Source organism: Trachypithecus francoisi, unplaced genomic scaffold (genome assembly GCF_009764315.1).
Source record: "Trachypithecus francoisi isolate TF-2019V2 unplaced genomic scaffold, Tfra_2.0 Contig01579, whole genome shotgun sequence".
Classification (NCBI taxonomy): Eukaryota; Metazoa; Chordata; class Mammalia; order Primates; family Cercopithecidae; genus Trachypithecus; species Trachypithecus francoisi.
In genome coordinates, this window is record NW_022681442.1 from 11,514,729 (window position 1) to 11,532,921 (window position 18,193).

Below are 18,193 nucleotides of genomic sequence, written 5' to 3' on the forward strand. Positions count from 1 at the left end.
GAGAAATGAGGAAGGCAGAGATAGGAGGCTTTTATTTTTCATTTAATGTCCTTTTAAACTGTTTACATTTTGTTGGCATATGAATGTTTTTATTTTTATTTCAGTATCAATAAGGACTACAGAAGTAGTTGGATTATAAGTTTTTTTTATATACTTTTCTTTTTAAAAAATGAATAAATAAAAAACCTATGTTCTCAGAAACTACTGTGTGCTAAACCCCATGCCAGATGCTTTTGCATAAATTACCTCACTTTACCTAAAATATGACCCTGGGAGATCATTATTGCAGGTGAGGAACTTGGAGCTCAGAGAAATTAAGGCTGGCAAATGAAAGAATCAGAACACCAGCAATCAATATTTTTTTAAAAACAAGATAAATTCATAAAGACAATAAAAAGGAAAAGAAAAAGAAAAAGGACACATTTTTACTTGAAAGGTTAGAGCAAACCACATCACGGACAGACAGGCATACTACAGCCCACAGGAAAAATGTGGCCCACTATCTGTTTTTATAAATAAAGATTCATTGAAAATATCATACCCATTGGTTTACACATTGTCCCTGGCTGCTTTCACACCATAGTGGCAGAGCTGCTGGCTGCAACAGGGAACATGTAACTTGCAAAGCCTTAAATATTTTGTCTCTGGCCTTTTATAGAAAAAGCCTGCCAACTTCTGATCAAGTGATAAAAACTATCAAGCAACTTCTACAGTGCATACTAAACTCCAGTTATCATGTTGTCACAAACAGAAACTTCGTAAGAAATACTTACTTTATTTATTTATTTTGACAGAGTCTTGCTCTGTCACCCAGGCTGGAGTGAGCGTGATCACAGCTCATTACAATCTCAAACTCTTGGGCTCAAGTGATCCTCCCATTTCAGCCTCCCGAGTAGCTAGACGGGTGCACACCACTATGCTCAGCTAATTTTTGTAGAGATAGAGTCTCTTTGTTGCCCAGGCTGGTCTCAAACTCCTAGTCTCAAGCAATCTTCCCACTTTGGCTTCCCAAAGTGCTGGGATTACAGGTGTGAGACACCACACCCAGCCTGAGAAAAATTTACTTTTTATTTTGAGATGAGGTCTTGTTCTGCCACCCAGGCTGGAGGGTAGTGGGGCACAATCATGATTCACTGCAGCCTCAACCTCCCAGGTTCAAGTAATCCTCCCACCTCAGCCTCTCAAGTAGCTGGGACTACAGGCACGTGCCACTATGCCCAGCTAATTTTTCTTTTTTTTTTTTTTTTGAGACGGAGTCTTGCTCTGTCGCCCAGGCTGGAGTGCAGTGGCCGGATCTCAGCTCACTGCAAGCTCCGCTTCCCGGGTTTACGCCATTCTCCTGCCTCAGCCTCCCGAGTAGCTGGGACTACAGGTGCTCACCACCTTGCCTGGCTAGTTTTTTGTATTTTTTTAGTAGAGATGGGGTTTCACCGTGTTAGCCAGGATGGTCTCGATATCCTGACCTCGTGATCCGCCCGTCTCGGCCTCCCAAAGTGCTGGGATTACAGGCTTGGGCCACCGTGCCCGGCCCTGCCCAGCTAATTTTTCTATTTTTTATAGAGACAGGGTTCTGCTGTCCCCCTGGCTCAAGCATTGCACCTGTCTCAGCCTCTCACAGGCATGAACCTTGCCCTATGAAAAATCTGTGTTTTTGTTTCTATGATCAATGTGAATCATAGAAACATACTTGTTTCTGTAAGAAACTATTTTAAAAGCGATGCATTTGTTATAAAAACATTCCCACTGTAGAAGTTACTAAAAATGAACAATTTATCAAACACATACAGAAAAATATTTAAATGAACTTAATACCTTAATATTTTAAATAGCATCATTACCTTTGGATTGTGCATAACAATTGTCTCTCCACTTGGAAACTCTAATCTTCGGTGCCACTGATTAGTGGTTACAGCTTTTTTATATTCAGCCTATAATGGGAGAAACAACATATATTCCAATAAGACAAATTTATACCATATTGAAAGTATGGAGGAAAATCATAACTATAATCGTGATAAAAATAACAGTAATAGCAGTTCTCATCTCCTGACTGGTTAACATTTTTATCACCTTATACATATCGTTCAAGTAATTACTCTCAATCACTCCTAAATAATAGGATCCCCATTATATAATGAAGAAAACCAAGTTTTAGGCAGTCTGTTCATTTCCTAGGGCTGCATTAACCAAGTACCACAAACAGTGACTTGGAAAACTGGATCCAAGACCCCTCAAAGATACCAAAATCCCTGGTGTTCAAGTCCTTTATATAAAATAGCATTGTTTTTGCATAAAACCTACATACATCCTCCCTTATATTTTAAATCCTCTCTAGATTACTTATAATATCTAATAAAATGTAGATGGGATATCAATAGTTACACTGTAATTTTTATTTTTTATTTTCTTTGAGACAGAGTCTTGCTCTGTTGCCCAGGCTGGAGTGCAGTGGTGCAATCTCTGCTCACTGCAACCTCCGCCTCCCGGGTTCAGGCGATTATCCTGCCTCAGCCTACCGAGTAACTGGCACTACAGGCAATGCACCACCACATCTGGCTAATTTTTGTATTTTTAGTAGAGACAAGGTTTCACCATATTGGCCACGCTGGTCTCAAACTCCTGACTTCAGATGATCCGCCGCCTCAGCCTCCCAAAGTACTGGGATTACAGGTGTAAGCCACCGTGCCTAGCCTGTGTTATTTTTATTGTTGTTGTTTTCTAAATATTTTCAGAGTATTTGGTTGAATCCGCAGATGTGGAACCTGTGGACACCGAGGGCCAATCATACTATTCTAGTTTCTATAAAGCACAAGTCTGAGGACCTCTTGAGGAGAGATTCAACACAAAGTAAGGCAGGGCCTCTGGCATATCCACAAGTCCTTTTTTTTTTGCTCATTTGTTTTTTTAATTGACAAGTAAAAATTGTTACAAAGTCTTTTTTTAAAACTAGTCACAGTGAGTATTTGATAATCATGTGAAAATAGAAGTATTTCCTTTTGTGTCTTGGACAATCATTCAGTAACAATTCCTCTTCATCAGTCTTCTGTACTTTTGTGTCTTTTTTGAGGTGGAGTCTCACTCTGTCACCCTGGTTGGAGGGCAATGGCACGATCTCAGCTCACCGCAACCTCCGCCTCCCGGGTTCAAGCGATACTCCTGCCTCAGCTTCCTGAATAGCTGGGATTACAGGCAGGCATAACCATACCCGGCTAATTGTGTATTTTTAGTAGAGACAGGGTTTCACCATGTTGGCCAGGCTGCTCTCGAACTCCTGACCTCAAGCGATCAGCCCGCCTCAGCCTCCAAAGTGCTGGGATTGCAGGAGTCCGTCGCCATGCCCGGCCCAGCCTTCTGTGCTTTTGACCCTTCTCTTCGATTAAAACAAAAGAAACTTTAAATATAATTTATCATTTCTAAAAGCAAGGCCACAAACAACAATGATTCAAGAAAGAAAACTTTCACCATCTTAAAAATTATTTTCAGGCCATGTGTGGTAGTGGCTCACACCTGTAATCCCAGCACTTTGGGAGGCCAACGCAGGCGGATCACCTGAGGTCAGGAGTTCAAGACCATCCTGGCCAATGTGGTGAAACCCTGCCTCTACTAAAAACACAAAAATTGGTTGAGCATGGTGGCAGGCACCTGTAATCCCAGCAACTCAGAAGGCTGAGGCAGGAGAACCATTTGAACCCAGGAGGCAGAGGTTGCAGTGAGCCGAAATCGTGCCACTGTACTCCACCCTGAGGAACAGAATGAGACTTTGCTTAAAAAATAAATAATTTTCACTTCTTCATATTCCCTGTCAATTCACAGCTTTATAGTAAGTATTATCTGGTAAAGATTGCACATTCCATTGTCGAAATGGTCTTGGTTATCCTTGACATTTCGAACTTCCACAAAAAATTTAGAAGCAGCTTGCAAATTTTACCAAAAAAAAAAAACCCGATGTGAATTTTGATTGGGATTGCCTAAAATTTATCAGATAATTTGAGAAGAACTGATATCTTTTATGATAGTGCCTACTTGAACATAATGTTTAGCTCCGTTTCTTCTTTTTTTTTCCTGAGACAAGGTCTTGTTCTGTCGCCCAGGCTAAAGTGATGTGGTACCATCACAGTTCACTGCAGCCTCAAGATCCCAGGCTCAAGCAATCCTCCTGCCTCTGCTTCCTGAGCAGCTAAGACCACAGGCATGGGCCACCAGGCCCGGCTAATTGCAACCCACCCAGCTTGGCCTCCCAGAGTGCTGGGATTATAGGCAGGAGCCACCACGCCCAACCTAGTTCCATTTGTTGAGGTCGCCTTTTACATTCTTCAATTCTGTTTTGTAGTTTATCTCCATGAAGTTCACGGGTACTTTGCTTGGACTTTTTTCCTACAGTGCCTGTAGTTTCATAAATATATAGTCTCTCTGTTATAAATACATAGTATCTTCTTTTTCAATTTTTAGTTGGTTATTTCTATGGCACAGGAATGTTACTAATTTACGTATGTTAATTTTATATACACGGACTTGCAAAAAACTCTTGTATTGGTGCTAATAATATTTCTAGAGGTTCTTCTGATTTTCCACGTAGACAATCATGTCTTCATCAAATTAAAGGTGTTCTCTGTCTCCAGCCCTTCCATTGTTTTGTCTTAGTGCTCTGATAGGACAGAATCACCAACAGGATATTGAGCAATATGTATCTTGTTCCCTTTCTATTACTGGCTTTCTCACTTCCTAACTTTCTGTGCCTCTCCCCGATCTGGTTTGAGTTTCCTGGAAGAAGCCGAACAAAAGCTAAGGTCTCCCTAGGTAGCCATGTGTTGCTGCAATGGTCGGTATGTGGATATCTATCCTGCCTCAAAGTCTATGTCACCCATATAAAATCAAATACAGTTAAGATAAAGTGTAGACTTTCAGACACAGATTGGACTTGAAAATATATACTTCAGCTTCAAAACAGTAAAACTAAACATTTAATCTGGGGACATGATAGCTTTGTAGGGGCCTACCAAAGGTACCAAAAATTACAATATATCTTTATGTCTAAAATTAAGCTATAGATATCAGCATTCCTTTACATTTTTCTTTATATATACATATATACACGCATATATATACACACACACATATGCACATATATAAATATATGCTTTCTTTTTTTTCTGAGGGAGGGTTTCACTCCCATTGCCCAGGCTGGAGTGCAGTGGCATGATCTCAGCTCACTGCAGCCTCGACTTCCCTGGCTCAGGTGATCCTTCCTCCTCAGCCTCCCGAGTAGCTGGGACTACTGACGTGTGCCCCCACGCCTGGCTAGTTTTTGTGTTTTTAGTAGAGACATGGTTTCGCCATGTTGGCCAGGCTGTTCTCGAAACTCCTGGCCTCAAGTGATCTGCCCACCTCGGCCTCCCATAGTGCTAGGATTATAGACACGAGCCACCACACCCAGCCAAAAGTTAACTAAAACGTTCTGTATCTCATTTCCCATCTATGCAACTGAATTCACTGAACGTATTTCAAATATCTAACATTCAACTCTTAAGTAGAACTAACACAAGCATTTAACACAATTATACAAAGAAATTATAGATTTAAGATGGCTAATAAGGCTCATGATACTTCTTCCAATTCTATTTATTTATTTTCACAAATCAGAGGTTAATTTCAAGCCTTTTACTGAATATTAATTTGAAAATGTACATATGCCTGGCATTTTCTATCAACAACAAATCCCAGCAGCCTAGGTACTACTGAGGGCTTGACACAAGCACCTTATTAGATCTGTGATGTGCCTCTGTAAATCATAGTCTATCTTTAGACACAGATGCCACGATTAGCACCTCATGAGTGATGACACCACTTAAAAAGTAATCTTCTCCGTGAACAGCATCAAGACAAGCTGCCTTGTAAATAAAGTCAGCTCCACTGTCAATGTTACTCACCAATGTATACAGGACCTACATTTTTTAAAGAAACTCATAAAGAAATAAAGCTCCCATACCTCTAGTTTTTCACTGAACTCCTCCGTATAGGGAATAAATCGACTATCTGTGTCCCCCTTGTAAAACCAAGTACAGCGTCTCACTTCAGCTGGCTCCTCTTCCCAGTAGGCAGCCTTCCTTATTCGGTCATAGAGGTAAACATCGTAGCGCCCTCCATCCGTGCCAAGAACCACGCTCTCTGGATCTGGCTGAACTAGAGAACAAAATTAACACTTTTCCTGACTGCTGCAAGGCGTATTTTAAAATAATCAATAATCAGCTGGGCACAGTGGCTCATGCCTGTAATCCCAGCACTCTGGGAGGCCGAGGCAGGTGGATCACTTGAGGTCAGGAGTCTGAGACCAGTCTGGCCAATGGTGAAACCCCCCTGCCTACTAAAAATACAAAAATTAGCCAGGTGTGGTGGCACATGCTTGTAATCCCAGCTACTTGGGAGGCTGAGGCAGAATTGTTTGAACTCAGGAAGCAGAGGTTGCAGTGAGTCCAGATTGCACCACTGCACTCCAGCCTAGGCAGCAGAGTGAGACTCTGTCTCAAGAAAATAAAAATAAAATAACTAATGAATACGGTGACTACTCAGTCTTTAAAGACAAAAAACTAAGCTCATTTTTATTTAAAAATAGAAGTTTAAGATTAATCTGTGCTGTTGAAAATTATGACTCTTCTTAAGTAGAAAAGAAACAGTCAAGGCAAACTTTAAAAACATAATTCAAAGAACTGATGGATTTTTTTTTAAATCAGAACAATAATATCTACATACAACAATGTTCCATGGAATATGTTTCTAAAGGCCATTAATAGGTGACTTTTAAGTCCACAATCAAATAATACCAGGATACACAAAGAAACACGTTTCTACACTGCACGACTTCTCAAAGCATTAACGCGCTCCTGCACACCATCTCTCTCAAGACCTAGGTACAATGAGCAGCATTTCCAAAACTCATCTGACCAGGGAACACTTTTTTCACAGAGCATCTCCAGGATCGAGAGTTCCACAGAAAGCCCTTTATAAATGCCCCTTATTCATTTGGAAATTCATTCCCAAATGAATAAGGGAAACAGAAAAATTGAAACCTGGATTATATGAACTGCTCAAGTTCTCTGATTCAAAATACCTTTAAACTACAAAGTAAATTACTAAAACACTTCTTCAAATACCTTACCCCAGTAACTCAGGACTTACATTAATATCGTCATCTTAAGGTACAGAGTCTGGGGTCTACAAGGATCAAAGAATTTGACATTCACAGAAAATACATCATGGATAAATACTCATTCCTTCTCTTCGTAAAATCAGATATGAATGATGCATGACCAATGTTTACCTGAATTATAGATTTCTTCAAGATTCAAAGAATCAAACATACTAAAAGGCATCCAGAGTTGTTTGTATTCTACCTCCTTGCAGTAAAACCAGTGGGGCTGAACAGGCTCATATTGGTTTTGAAGTAGAAAAGGAGGTGGCACTTGAACAGAGGGAGCCCCAGGTCTGGCGGGTATCTGCTGCTGTGCCGGAGACTGCATTGAAGGAGGAACCTGGAGGGGACGGCAAAGTTAAGACTGTCATACTTGTCCAAAAGAATTCTGAATATGCTTCACACCCAAACTGATGTTAGTAGTAATTATCCTACATGTATATCTGGACAATTATATAGTGTAATAACTAGACCCCAAAGCAATTTTAAGAAGAATTTTTAAACCTAACAAAACCCCAAATCAAGGATAAATGCTTGAGGGGAGGGATACCTATACCCCATTTTTCCTGATGTGATGATTACACATTGCATGCCTGTAACAAAATATCTCATGTAACCCATAAACATATACATCTACTATGTACCCACAAAAATTAAAAATTTAAAAATTTAGAAAAAAATCAATTACAAGGTGAACTAGACCTTCTCACAGAACAAAGTAAACTAACACCTTTATAGAAATCAATCTAGCAATACTTCTTCCATGATTTATTTAACCTTTCCTGTGTGTGTGTGAGGCGGAGTTTCGCGCTTGTTGCCCAGGCTGGAGTGCAATGGCGCAATGCGCAACCTCCGTCTCCCGGGTTCAAGCGATTCTCCTGCCTCAGCCTCCCGAGTAGCTGGGATTACAGGCATGTGCCACCACACCCAGCTAATTTTGTATTTTCAGTAGAGACAGGGTTTCTCCAGATTGGTCAGGCTGGTTGCAAACTCCCAACCTCAGATGACCCGCCTGCGTTGGCCTCTCAAAGCGTTGGGATTACAGGCGTGAGCCACCACGCCCGGCCTATTTAACCTTTAAAATATGCCTATTCCTTGACCTACTCATTCCATTTCTAAGAATTTATCCTAAAGATAGAATTATAACAAATAGCCCAGGCGTGGTGGCTCACGCCTGTAATCCTGCCACTTTGGGAGGCTGAGGTGGGTGGATTACCTGAGGTCAGGAGTCCGAGACAAGCCGGGCCAACATGGTAAAACTCTGTCTCTACTAAAAATACAAAAATCAGCTGGATGTGGTGGCATGGGCCTGTAATCCCAGCTATTTGGGAGGCTGAGGCAGGAGAATCGCTCGAACCCGGGAGGCGAAGGTTGCAGTGAGCTGAGACTGCACCACTACACTACAGGCTGAGTAACAAAGCGAGACTCCGTCTCCTAAAATAAATAAAAAATAAAAATAGTGGCTCAAGCCTGTAATCCCAGCACTTTGGGAGGCCGAGATGGGCAGATCACGAGGTCAGGAGATCGAGACCACCCTGGCTAACACGGTGAAACCCCATCTCTACTAAAAAAACACAAAAATCTAGCCGGGCAAGGTGGCGGGCGCCTGTAGTCCCAGCTACTCGGGAGGCTGAGGCAGGAGAATGGCGGGAACCCGGGAGGTGGAGCTTGCAGTGAGCTGAGATCCGGCCACTGCACTCCAGCCTGGGTGACAGAGCGAGACTCCGTCTCAAAAAAAAAATAAAAAATAAAAAAATAAAATAAAAATAAAAATAAAAATTTACCCACAAGGATGTACACCAAAAGGTTATTTAAAATAGGAAATCAGTGTGTACAACTGTCAAAACTCAGCTAATTGTACACTTTAAATAAATCAAATTGTACACTGTAAACGGATGCCTTTTACTGTATGTAAATTATACCTCAATAATATTGATTATAAAATCATAATTAATAAATTTGGAATGTTTGCAAAAAAATAAAATAAAATAGCAAATCACTGGAAATAATCAAAATGCCTAACAGAAGCCTGATTAAATCATATTTCACTCAAATGCTAGATCGTCCAGAGCCATTAAAAATGTCTTATATCAGCCGGGCGCGGTGGCTCAAGCCTGTAATCCCAGCACTTTGGGAGGCCGAGACGGGCGGATCACGAGGTCAGGAGATCGAAACCATCCTGGTTAACACGGTGAAACCCCGTCTCTACTAAAAAAAAAAAAAAGTCTTATATCCTTTCTGCAGGAGATAGCTAAAAAAAAATAAAAATAAGTAAATAAACAAAAACAAAAGTTTTAGAGGATAGACACGATGGTTCATGTCTATAATCCCAGAATTCTGGGAGGCCAGGGAAGGAGGATCACTTGAGGCCAGGAGTTCGAGACCAACATGAGCAACACAGCAATATCCTGTTTCTACAAAAAAATCTAAAGATCACCCGGACATGGTGGGGCACACTTGTAGTCCCAGCTACTCCAGAGGCTGAAGTGTAGTTCAAGGTTGCAGTGGAATGTAATCACACCACTGCACTCCAGCCTGGGTGACAGAGCAAGACCCCCCATCTCTTTAAAAAAAAAAAAAAGAAGAAGAAAAATTAATGTTTTAGAAAAAATCTAAGTAACATTTAAAGTATGTTCACAAAAAAAAAAATAGATTATAGAAACCACAGGTACTCTATGATGTTTGCCAAAAAAAAGACATATAATAAAATGAAAACAGTGATTATCTACAGACATTTTTTATTAAATTCAATATTCTGCATTTTTCAAATTTTCTACAAAAATGATTTTAAAATCAGACTATACTTATTTTTAAATGTTTGAATTAGACACCATTTTGGGCCAGGTGTGGTGGCTCACACCTGTAATCCCAGTACTTTGGTAGGCTGAGGTAGGAAGATCACCTGAGGCCCAGGCGTTTGAGACTGCAGGTGAGCTGTGATTGCGCCACTGTATTCCAGCCTGGACAACAGAGACGCAGTCTCAAAAACATATACAATTTAGCCCATAATCTCAGAACTTTGGGAGGTCAAGGCAGGAGGACTGCTTGAGCCCAGGAGTTTGTGACCAGCCTGGGCAACATAGTGAGACCTCATTTCTACAAAACATAAAAAAAAAAATTAGCCAGGTATGACAGCACGTGCCTGTGGTCCCAGCTACTGGTGAGGCTGAAGTAGGGGGATCACCTGAACCTGAGAACTCAAGGCTACAGTGAGCCGTTATCATGCCACTGCACTCTAGCCTGAGTGGCAGAGCAAGACCTGGCCTCAAAAAAAAGAAAAGAAAAAAAAATATATATATATATATATATATATGCACACACACACACGTATATATACATACATACATATAATTTCTAAAAAATCATTTTGAAGTATTATGTCAACACTCAATTTCCTGAGATCCATAGCTGCGCTGTGGTTATACAGAAGAATGTCCTTATGCTTAGCAAATGTACACTAGGAATTTAGGAGTAAAAAATCATAATGTATTTTACTGACCTTCAAATGTTCCCCCCAAAACTGCATATATACAGAAAGAGAAAAAAACAATGGGGGGAAGGAAGGGAATAGGGAGGGGCAGGAGGAGAAGTAGGAGGAAGGGGTGGGAGAAAGGCATGGGGGAAAGGGAGAAGGCTCACATATACCAGCCTGTGCACAGGCACAAATTAAAAAACAAATGGGATAAAATGTTAATGATACGTAAACCTGGTGAAGGATATCAGAGTACTCTTTGTACTATTTTTATTTTTGCAACTTTTCTTCAAGTTTGAAATTATCATTTTTTAAATTATTATCTAAAAACCTTTTAAAAATTTTAAGCAACAAACTATAATTAGTTCGTTATAGTTAGCAAAAATACTAACTATACTACACGCTGTGAATTTGGTTACTTTTCAGAATGCCGAAATCCAACATTGTCAAAAATTTGTGTATTGGTATGATTTAAACAAAATGATAAAACAGAGTCTATTCTCTAACAGAGAAGTTAGTTACATTCTGATCACAATACTGCTATCTCCACTACACCGAAATGGGTTCTTAATTCTTTTTAATCATTTCTCCTTTTGTTTAATTCCACTGATTTTTCTTTGGAAATCAAATGAACAATTAGTTGGGAAAAATGCATATGGGAATTTCATAAAATGTACCCAATGCATACGTTATTCCACCAACTCCCCTTAGATAGAGTTTGACTGATCTAGATCCAAACTCCATAAATAAAAAGAAATTACTGGAGTAATCAATTTTAGTCCCTGTAATTGACTGTTTTGATTGACTAGTGTAACTGAAAGATGAGAAACTAGTGGTCTGTTAAGACATTAACTGCTTCATCTCCTATGTCTTTAGACAACACTTATTATTTTTACCTTACTCTAAAATCTGGAAATACTGACATGTAGCTAACTCATTAAAATCAATTACTACTTCAATAAACAAGTAATACACACTAAAATATGAGCCATCCAATAAGCTATCTTTAAGACAATGTTTACTTCATGTAGCTTACAAAGAATACCCTCTAAAACTAATTTGTCATCATATTGATTATAAGATGTGAAATGTTTTTTAAAACACAGGTTCAGGTGAGAAAGAAGAAACAGAGTCAGGAAGTAGGACACAAAATTATGTCTCCATACCGGCGGCAAAGATCCTGGAGGCATCTGGTACATCTGAATAGGGGGTCCAGACGGTGGAGGATGAGCAGGAGGGCCTGGTGTTTGACACTGCTGCAGCTGGGGTGGTGCAATGTAAGGATTAGCCCTGCTGCTGCCAGGGGTATGGCGATATGGATTGTATCCTGGTTGGAGAATTCCTTGGGGTGGGTTCCCAAAATGTGAAGGAGGGAGACTACTTGGCTGAGAAGGCAGGTAAGAATTTATTCCCATCAGTGAGGAAGGTGGAGCACCAGGTTGCGCCTTCGAAATGGATGGTGAAAATGCATTCGAGACATCTTGGGATCCAGTTGTAAAAGGGAGAGCAGTCAGGGGCTTGGGGAATCCTGATTGTCCAACTGAGGTTGCTGCAGTTGTTAATGGTGACTGTCCAATATTCCCAAAAGGATCACTGCTGCTTGATACCTGAGAGAAGTAACTAACTGTCTCTGGGGCAGACGTGTGAACAGAAGTTTGACCAAGGAAGCTGTCCTCCTCACCAACATCTGTGGAATCCTCTGAAATGGAACAAGAGAGCATGTGGTTTAAAGGGTACTCTATCATTCCACAGATACGATTCTATAAGGAAGGGCTAGCAATTATACTTCCTTATTTGTTCTTCAAACTTGCTATTTCTGCATTACAGAAAAAAAAAAGTTCTTTCTTTTTTTCTTTGAAAACTTGCTCTTTAGAAACGAAAAACTAGAAAACATGAATAAGAAAACATAAGAGGAAACAATTATAATTCATTCATAAGCCCACCTCCCAGAGACAATCGCACTGTTAACAGTTAACATTTTGCTACATACCCTTCCATACTTTTAAAATAAATATAAATAGTTATTCGTTATTTTGTAAATATATATTTGTATATAGAAGTTTTTCAAAATAGAAAAAATCTATACTTAGTATTTTTACTTTTTTTTTTTTTTTCTGAGACGGGGTCTCACTCTGTTGCCCAGGCTGGAGTGCAGTGGCGCGATCTCAGCTCACTGCAACCTCTGCCTCCCAGGTTCAGGCAATTCTTGTGCCTCAGCCTCCCAAGCAGCTGGGATTACAGGCACCCACCACCATGTCCAGCTGATTTTTGTATTTTTTTTTTTTAGTAGAGATGAAGTTTCACCATGTTGACCAGGCTGGTCTCGAACTCCTGACCTCAAGTGATCTGCCTGCCTTGGTCTCCCAAAGTGCTGGAATTACAGGCATGAGCCCCCATGCCCGGCCTTACATATTATTTTTTATGTTTTTCTTGGTAAGAAATAATGCAATTATTACTCTACTATCCAAATATGCATAATTTTATTTCTATAGTGATACCGAGAGACTAAAGATAACTCTGTTAACAAGAAGGAGTGTGTCAGGAATCTTACCTACAAAGCACTTATTATACAAATGAACACGCGGTATTTGTATTCCCAAGGCAAAGTAGGTCAACCATTAATTGCCATTTCCTAAAATCATGTACTACCACACACTCATCATTCTAGAACACCAAATTGTTGAAAAGGTCACTTTCTAACCAAGGGAAGATCTCCCATCCCTTTGCCCAACCTGATGTTCACTGTGGGTATTAACAATTCAAATTTAGCTTCTGTTCTACTTCCAAGTTGTAAAATAAAAGCATTTTCCCTATACAACACCTCAAAAGTCCACCTATTATTCCTTACTAAACTTTTATTTTCACTAGCTTGTAGCTTTCATCTTCTTCCTCCTAATCTTCCCTGCTCCTGCCTCATTCCCTCTTACCTCCTTGCTGGAGGCATGGAATCCATCAGAGGGCTGGACTCACTCACAGCACACAGGCACACTCTGGTCCCTGCCCTTGCAGACCTGCCCAAAGGCAGCCTTCTTCCAAGCTCTGGGCTCCAAGCTTCTTGACCTCTGCTGAGACTAGGGCTTGAGCTTCTTGAGCTCTCATAATTCACACACATCAGTTTAACTAAAATACTCCACCATTCGAAATACTCCTCTTGATATTTTCTTTGTAACTAAAAATAAAATATCCCTTGCTGCACGAGGCCCTGCGTCAGTCTGTATCATTCCACTTCTCTGATACAATTGCAGCTCCCACCCCTCTTTTCAGGTCAGTGACCCTCATTTGGACTTATCTGTATTTCTTAATTCATTCCCAACAATTAAAAGCAAGAAAGGAAAAAAAAAACCTCAGTGGTATCTTTCATCCTTTAGAAAAACTTGAGATCAACCTGATCCAAGAAACTTTTTTCTGATTAGCATCAACTACAAATGAAATGCTCTCCACATACTGCTGCCCTCACCTCAGGGGCACTTTCTCATTTCATTTGGACACATGTCATCTAAAGCCACAACTTTAATAGGCACTTGTATATCTGTGGCACTCCCAACTCTATCACAAACCCAGACTGTTGTCATGTGTTCCAGAACTTGTTTTCCAACTACTTCCTCAATGTTTTTGGCAGATTCAGCCACATATACCTCATGCTTAGCAAGCCCAAAACAGAGTTTATTATCTTAACTACCCACCTCCGTGCTCCCTTTTCCATATTTCACTATCTCCACCGATGTTTGCCAACATCCATTCAGACACTCAAACCAGAAACCTCAAGTCTCTCAGACTCCTCCCTCTCTCTCATACCCTTCATTTAATCATTCAAATATTTATTCAAGAAATATTTACTAAGGATGCATTATGTGCCAGGTACAGAGCTCAGTCTTGGGTCTAAAACGAAACAAAAATGGGCCTCTGTGCTGACAGAGCTGACACTCTGGTCTTCTGTGAGTCTCTACAACTGTGTAGTCTACACATCTCACACATCTGCTCCCTGCTCCTCACACCCAATGTGGCTGACTCGGGCTAGACTGCCATCGCCACTGCCAGCCTCTCACTATGCCTCCCAACCGAATCCTCTTGCTACAGTCAACCTTATTCCAGTGTAACTAGAGAAAACTCCAGTCTTTCTGGAACACACGTCTAATTTCACTGCCTTGCTGAAAATCCTTCAAAGGCTCCCAACACCCAACAAGTTGAACTACAAACTCCTCCTGAGTATGGTATATGTGACCCATAGACCACTGAGGCCACTCCACAGCACACACTCTAGTCAAAGTGATCTACTGGGGGCAGAAGACACAAGGGAAAGGAGACAAAGGTGAAGACACAGGAGAGAGGGATGAGCTCCATCCCTGTCCCATTCCACCAACCACTAACTCCTGCCAAATCTGCAGATTTTCTCACACCTTCAGACTTCACATATGCCTGTCTCTCCAGATTCCCTCACTTCTATGTATCCTTCAACACTCAGCTCAAGCATCACCTCCCCTAAGAGGCCCTGAAGGCCTAAGGGACATCCATTCCCCAGCTCAGCCAGCCTGAGACCCGCAGCATTCACAGCCATCTATCAATCCCTCTTTCTAACTGTTCTAAAACTGTATCACAGTTGCTTACACAGGTGGGTGTGTGTATACATATATACTCTGCAGTCATTGAGGGCAGGGCTGTCTGCTCTTCTGTGTCTCCCAGCTTCTGGAACAGTGCCTGGCAAATAGAAACTACTCAATCCACGTCTGGTTTTTGTTTTTGTTTTTGTTTTTGAGAGAGAGTCTCACTCTGTCGCCCAGGGTGGAATGCAGTGGCATGACCTCAGCTCACTGCAACCTCCTTCTCAAGCGATTCTCGTGCCTCAGCCTCCCGAGTAGCTGGGATTACAGGCGCCCACCACCACGTCCGATTAACTTTTGTATTTTTAGTTGAGATGGGGTTTTGCCATGTTGGCCAAGCTGGTCTTGAATTCCTGACCTCAGGTGATCCACCCACCTCAGCCTCCCAAAGTGCTGAGATTACAGGCGTGAGCCACTGTGCCAGGCCTTCCAAGTCTGTGGAATGGATGAAATTGCTTCCTGTGTCTCTTTCACTTATATGATTAACTGTTGCTTCCAAGGAGACAGTTTCTTCTTTTTCTCTGGAAATTCTCTGAATGGGTTTCTGAGATTTTTAGAGATGAATTTTAGTTCTAAAAGCTATTAATGTTCACACATACACACACACACACACACACACACACACACACACACACACAAAGACTGTCTCCAAGAAACAAGACCATTAAAGACAGGTATAGCTATACTAGACTTCACAATGAAAATGTTTAGCATGAATTCACAGTGACACACACAAACTAAATACTACATAGCAAGGAAGATGGACATAACCAAACAACTTTAATGGTGCAGAGGACGATTAGAAAACCCCAGGTAAAGCCTTATTTATTCCTGCATCCTCTCATAGCATTCTGCTCCAATGATGCTGGTTCTTCACCAAAGACAGCAACGCCTAACCTTTCAACCACAGGTCAAATTGAGACATCATTTTGACTCCCATCCTTTCACTCATTCAACAAACATCCACTGAATAACTGGTCTACTACATACCACACATCGTTCTACGCAGTGGGAATACAATCATGAAAAAAACTAAGTTTTTGCTTTCATGGTCTTACATCCTAGTGGAGTGGAATAAACAAGTATGTGTACATGTCAGGTAGTGACCAGCATCAAGAAGAAACATTAACACATGTACAGCTGTTCCCAGTGTGCCTGTCTTCCCTTCTCCATGAAACTGTCTTTAGTCCTTCAAACAAGAATAAATTACTCACTGCAAACTCAGTATCCAAAGAGGATCTACTTACTAGGCCCTAAACAACATCCTGGAAATAAAAAGGCAATTAGGTCATAGCTGCTGAAGGAGACCGCAGTCCAAATGGAGAAGCAGGTGTGTTTATTTCACAAACATTAAATCACACTGTCTGGCAGGCAGTATACTTGGTGCTTTTCAAAAATTAAAGCATTTCTAATTATAATTCTGTGAGGCTATACATATATAGAAACTGAAGCACAGAGAAGTAAACTAAAATGCCTACAGTTACACAGCAAGTTACTGGCAGAGCAAGGACTGGAATACAGTCCGTGCTCCTAAACACCATGCTCTGGGCTATGCTACATCATCATCAAAAAGCAACCTCCCTGGACAATAATACAAATATGAAAAAAGAGCTAGGAGTGCACATAGGCGTGGGGGCCTAAGGGAACAAGAAAAAGTTTCTTGGACGAAGTGATGGATTGTCTTGAAAGATGAAAATGGGCCGGGCGCTCACACCTGGAATCCCAGCACTTTGGGAGGCCAAGGCAGGCGGATCACTTGAGGTCCGGAGACTGAGACCATCCTGGCCAACATGATGAAACCCCGTCTCTACTATAAATACAAAAATTAGCAGGGCATGCATGCCTGTAGTCCCAGCTACTCGGGAGGCTGAGGCAGGAGAATCACTTGAACTCGAAACGTGGAGGTTGCAGTAAGCCAAGATCGCGCCACTGGAATCCCCCCTGGGCGACAGAGCAAGACTCCGTCTCGAAAAAAAAAAAAAAGATGAGGAATGCATTTTATATGTCTACTTCACAAATATTACATGCTTCTCCTAGAAGAGGGGCACAGTCCATCTTACAAGATATCTTACTGTAACCTAGAAGATATCCTACTGTATCACAACAATCTCCTAGTAGGACACAGTGTACCGTATCCTAGGAGAGAGGCACAGTCCATCCTAGGAGGTATCTTACTGTATCCTAGGAGTCTCCTAGTGGGAGATAGACTACTGTACCCTAGGAGAGAGCCACTGTTTATTTGCACTCCCTGCCAGCACCTGGCGTAACAACAACGGGTGTTCAGCAAAGATTTGTGGAATGCCAGTGTACGAATGAACGTCCAGCACTCTGGACAACTCGGAACAGTGGGTTTCTGCAAGGAAGACCAAGTCGCATCACCTGCCGCCTCCAAGATCCCAAAGCCCCCGACCCACTCAAACCTGGTCACTAATGATCCTGGCAAGCTATCGAGAGGGTAGCTGGAGGCAAGAGGAATATCTCCCGTCTGACCCTTGTCACTGCACGTCCCCCCGCCCGCCTCCCACCACACACGGGACCGCCCTCCCCTTATTACCTCCGGGCAAGAGCAGGGAGGCCGGGGAAGGCGAGGCCTGGGTGACTGGAATGAAGGGCACATTGAAGCTCAACTCCGTGGCCGAGGAGGAGAAAAGTAAGTTAGTGCCCGACGAGGAGGTGGAGACGCCGCCGCTGCCAACGTTAGGTTTTCTCTCGGCCATGGCTGCGGCCCAGCTTCCGATACACGTCTCCCGGTACCCAGTACCGCACCACTGACCGGAAACCGATCACTCTCCCGGCCAGCGCACTTCCGCACTTGCGCACAGGAGCCGGAACTACGGGTAGCTAGTCAGCCGCCCTCTCCCTTCCCCCGGCCAGCGCCGCCAGAAATCAACATGGCGGCAATGTCTTCCCGCCCGAGTCTGGCAGGTGACACCCTTG

At 41.8% G+C, this 18,193-nt stretch overlaps 1 protein-coding gene across 3 annotated transcripts in view; it reads right to left on the reverse strand.

Annotated features, from left to right (window-relative positions):
- SEC23IP (SEC23 interacting protein) overlaps window positions 1–18,193 on the reverse strand; it is a 50,268-nt gene extending 32,075 nt beyond the window's left edge. For all 3 annotated transcript variants that reach the window (XR_004430047.1, XM_033181096.1, XM_033181089.1), the window contains exons 1-5: window positions 17,811–18,193; window positions 11,825–12,357; window positions 7,316–7,526; window positions 5,987–6,180; window positions 1,839–1,928 (exon numbers count right to left, since the gene is read on the reverse strand). Coding sequence is in view for 2 of the 3 variants with exons in the window: in XM_033181096.1 (XP_033036987.1) it covers window positions 1,839–1,928; window positions 5,987–6,180; window positions 7,316–7,526; window positions 11,825–12,357; window positions 17,811–17,973 (1,191 nt within the window). In the remaining variant the exon portion in view is untranslated. The remainder of the gene's footprint in view (window positions 1–1,838; window positions 1,929–5,986; window positions 6,181–7,315; window positions 7,527–11,824; window positions 12,358–17,810) is intronic.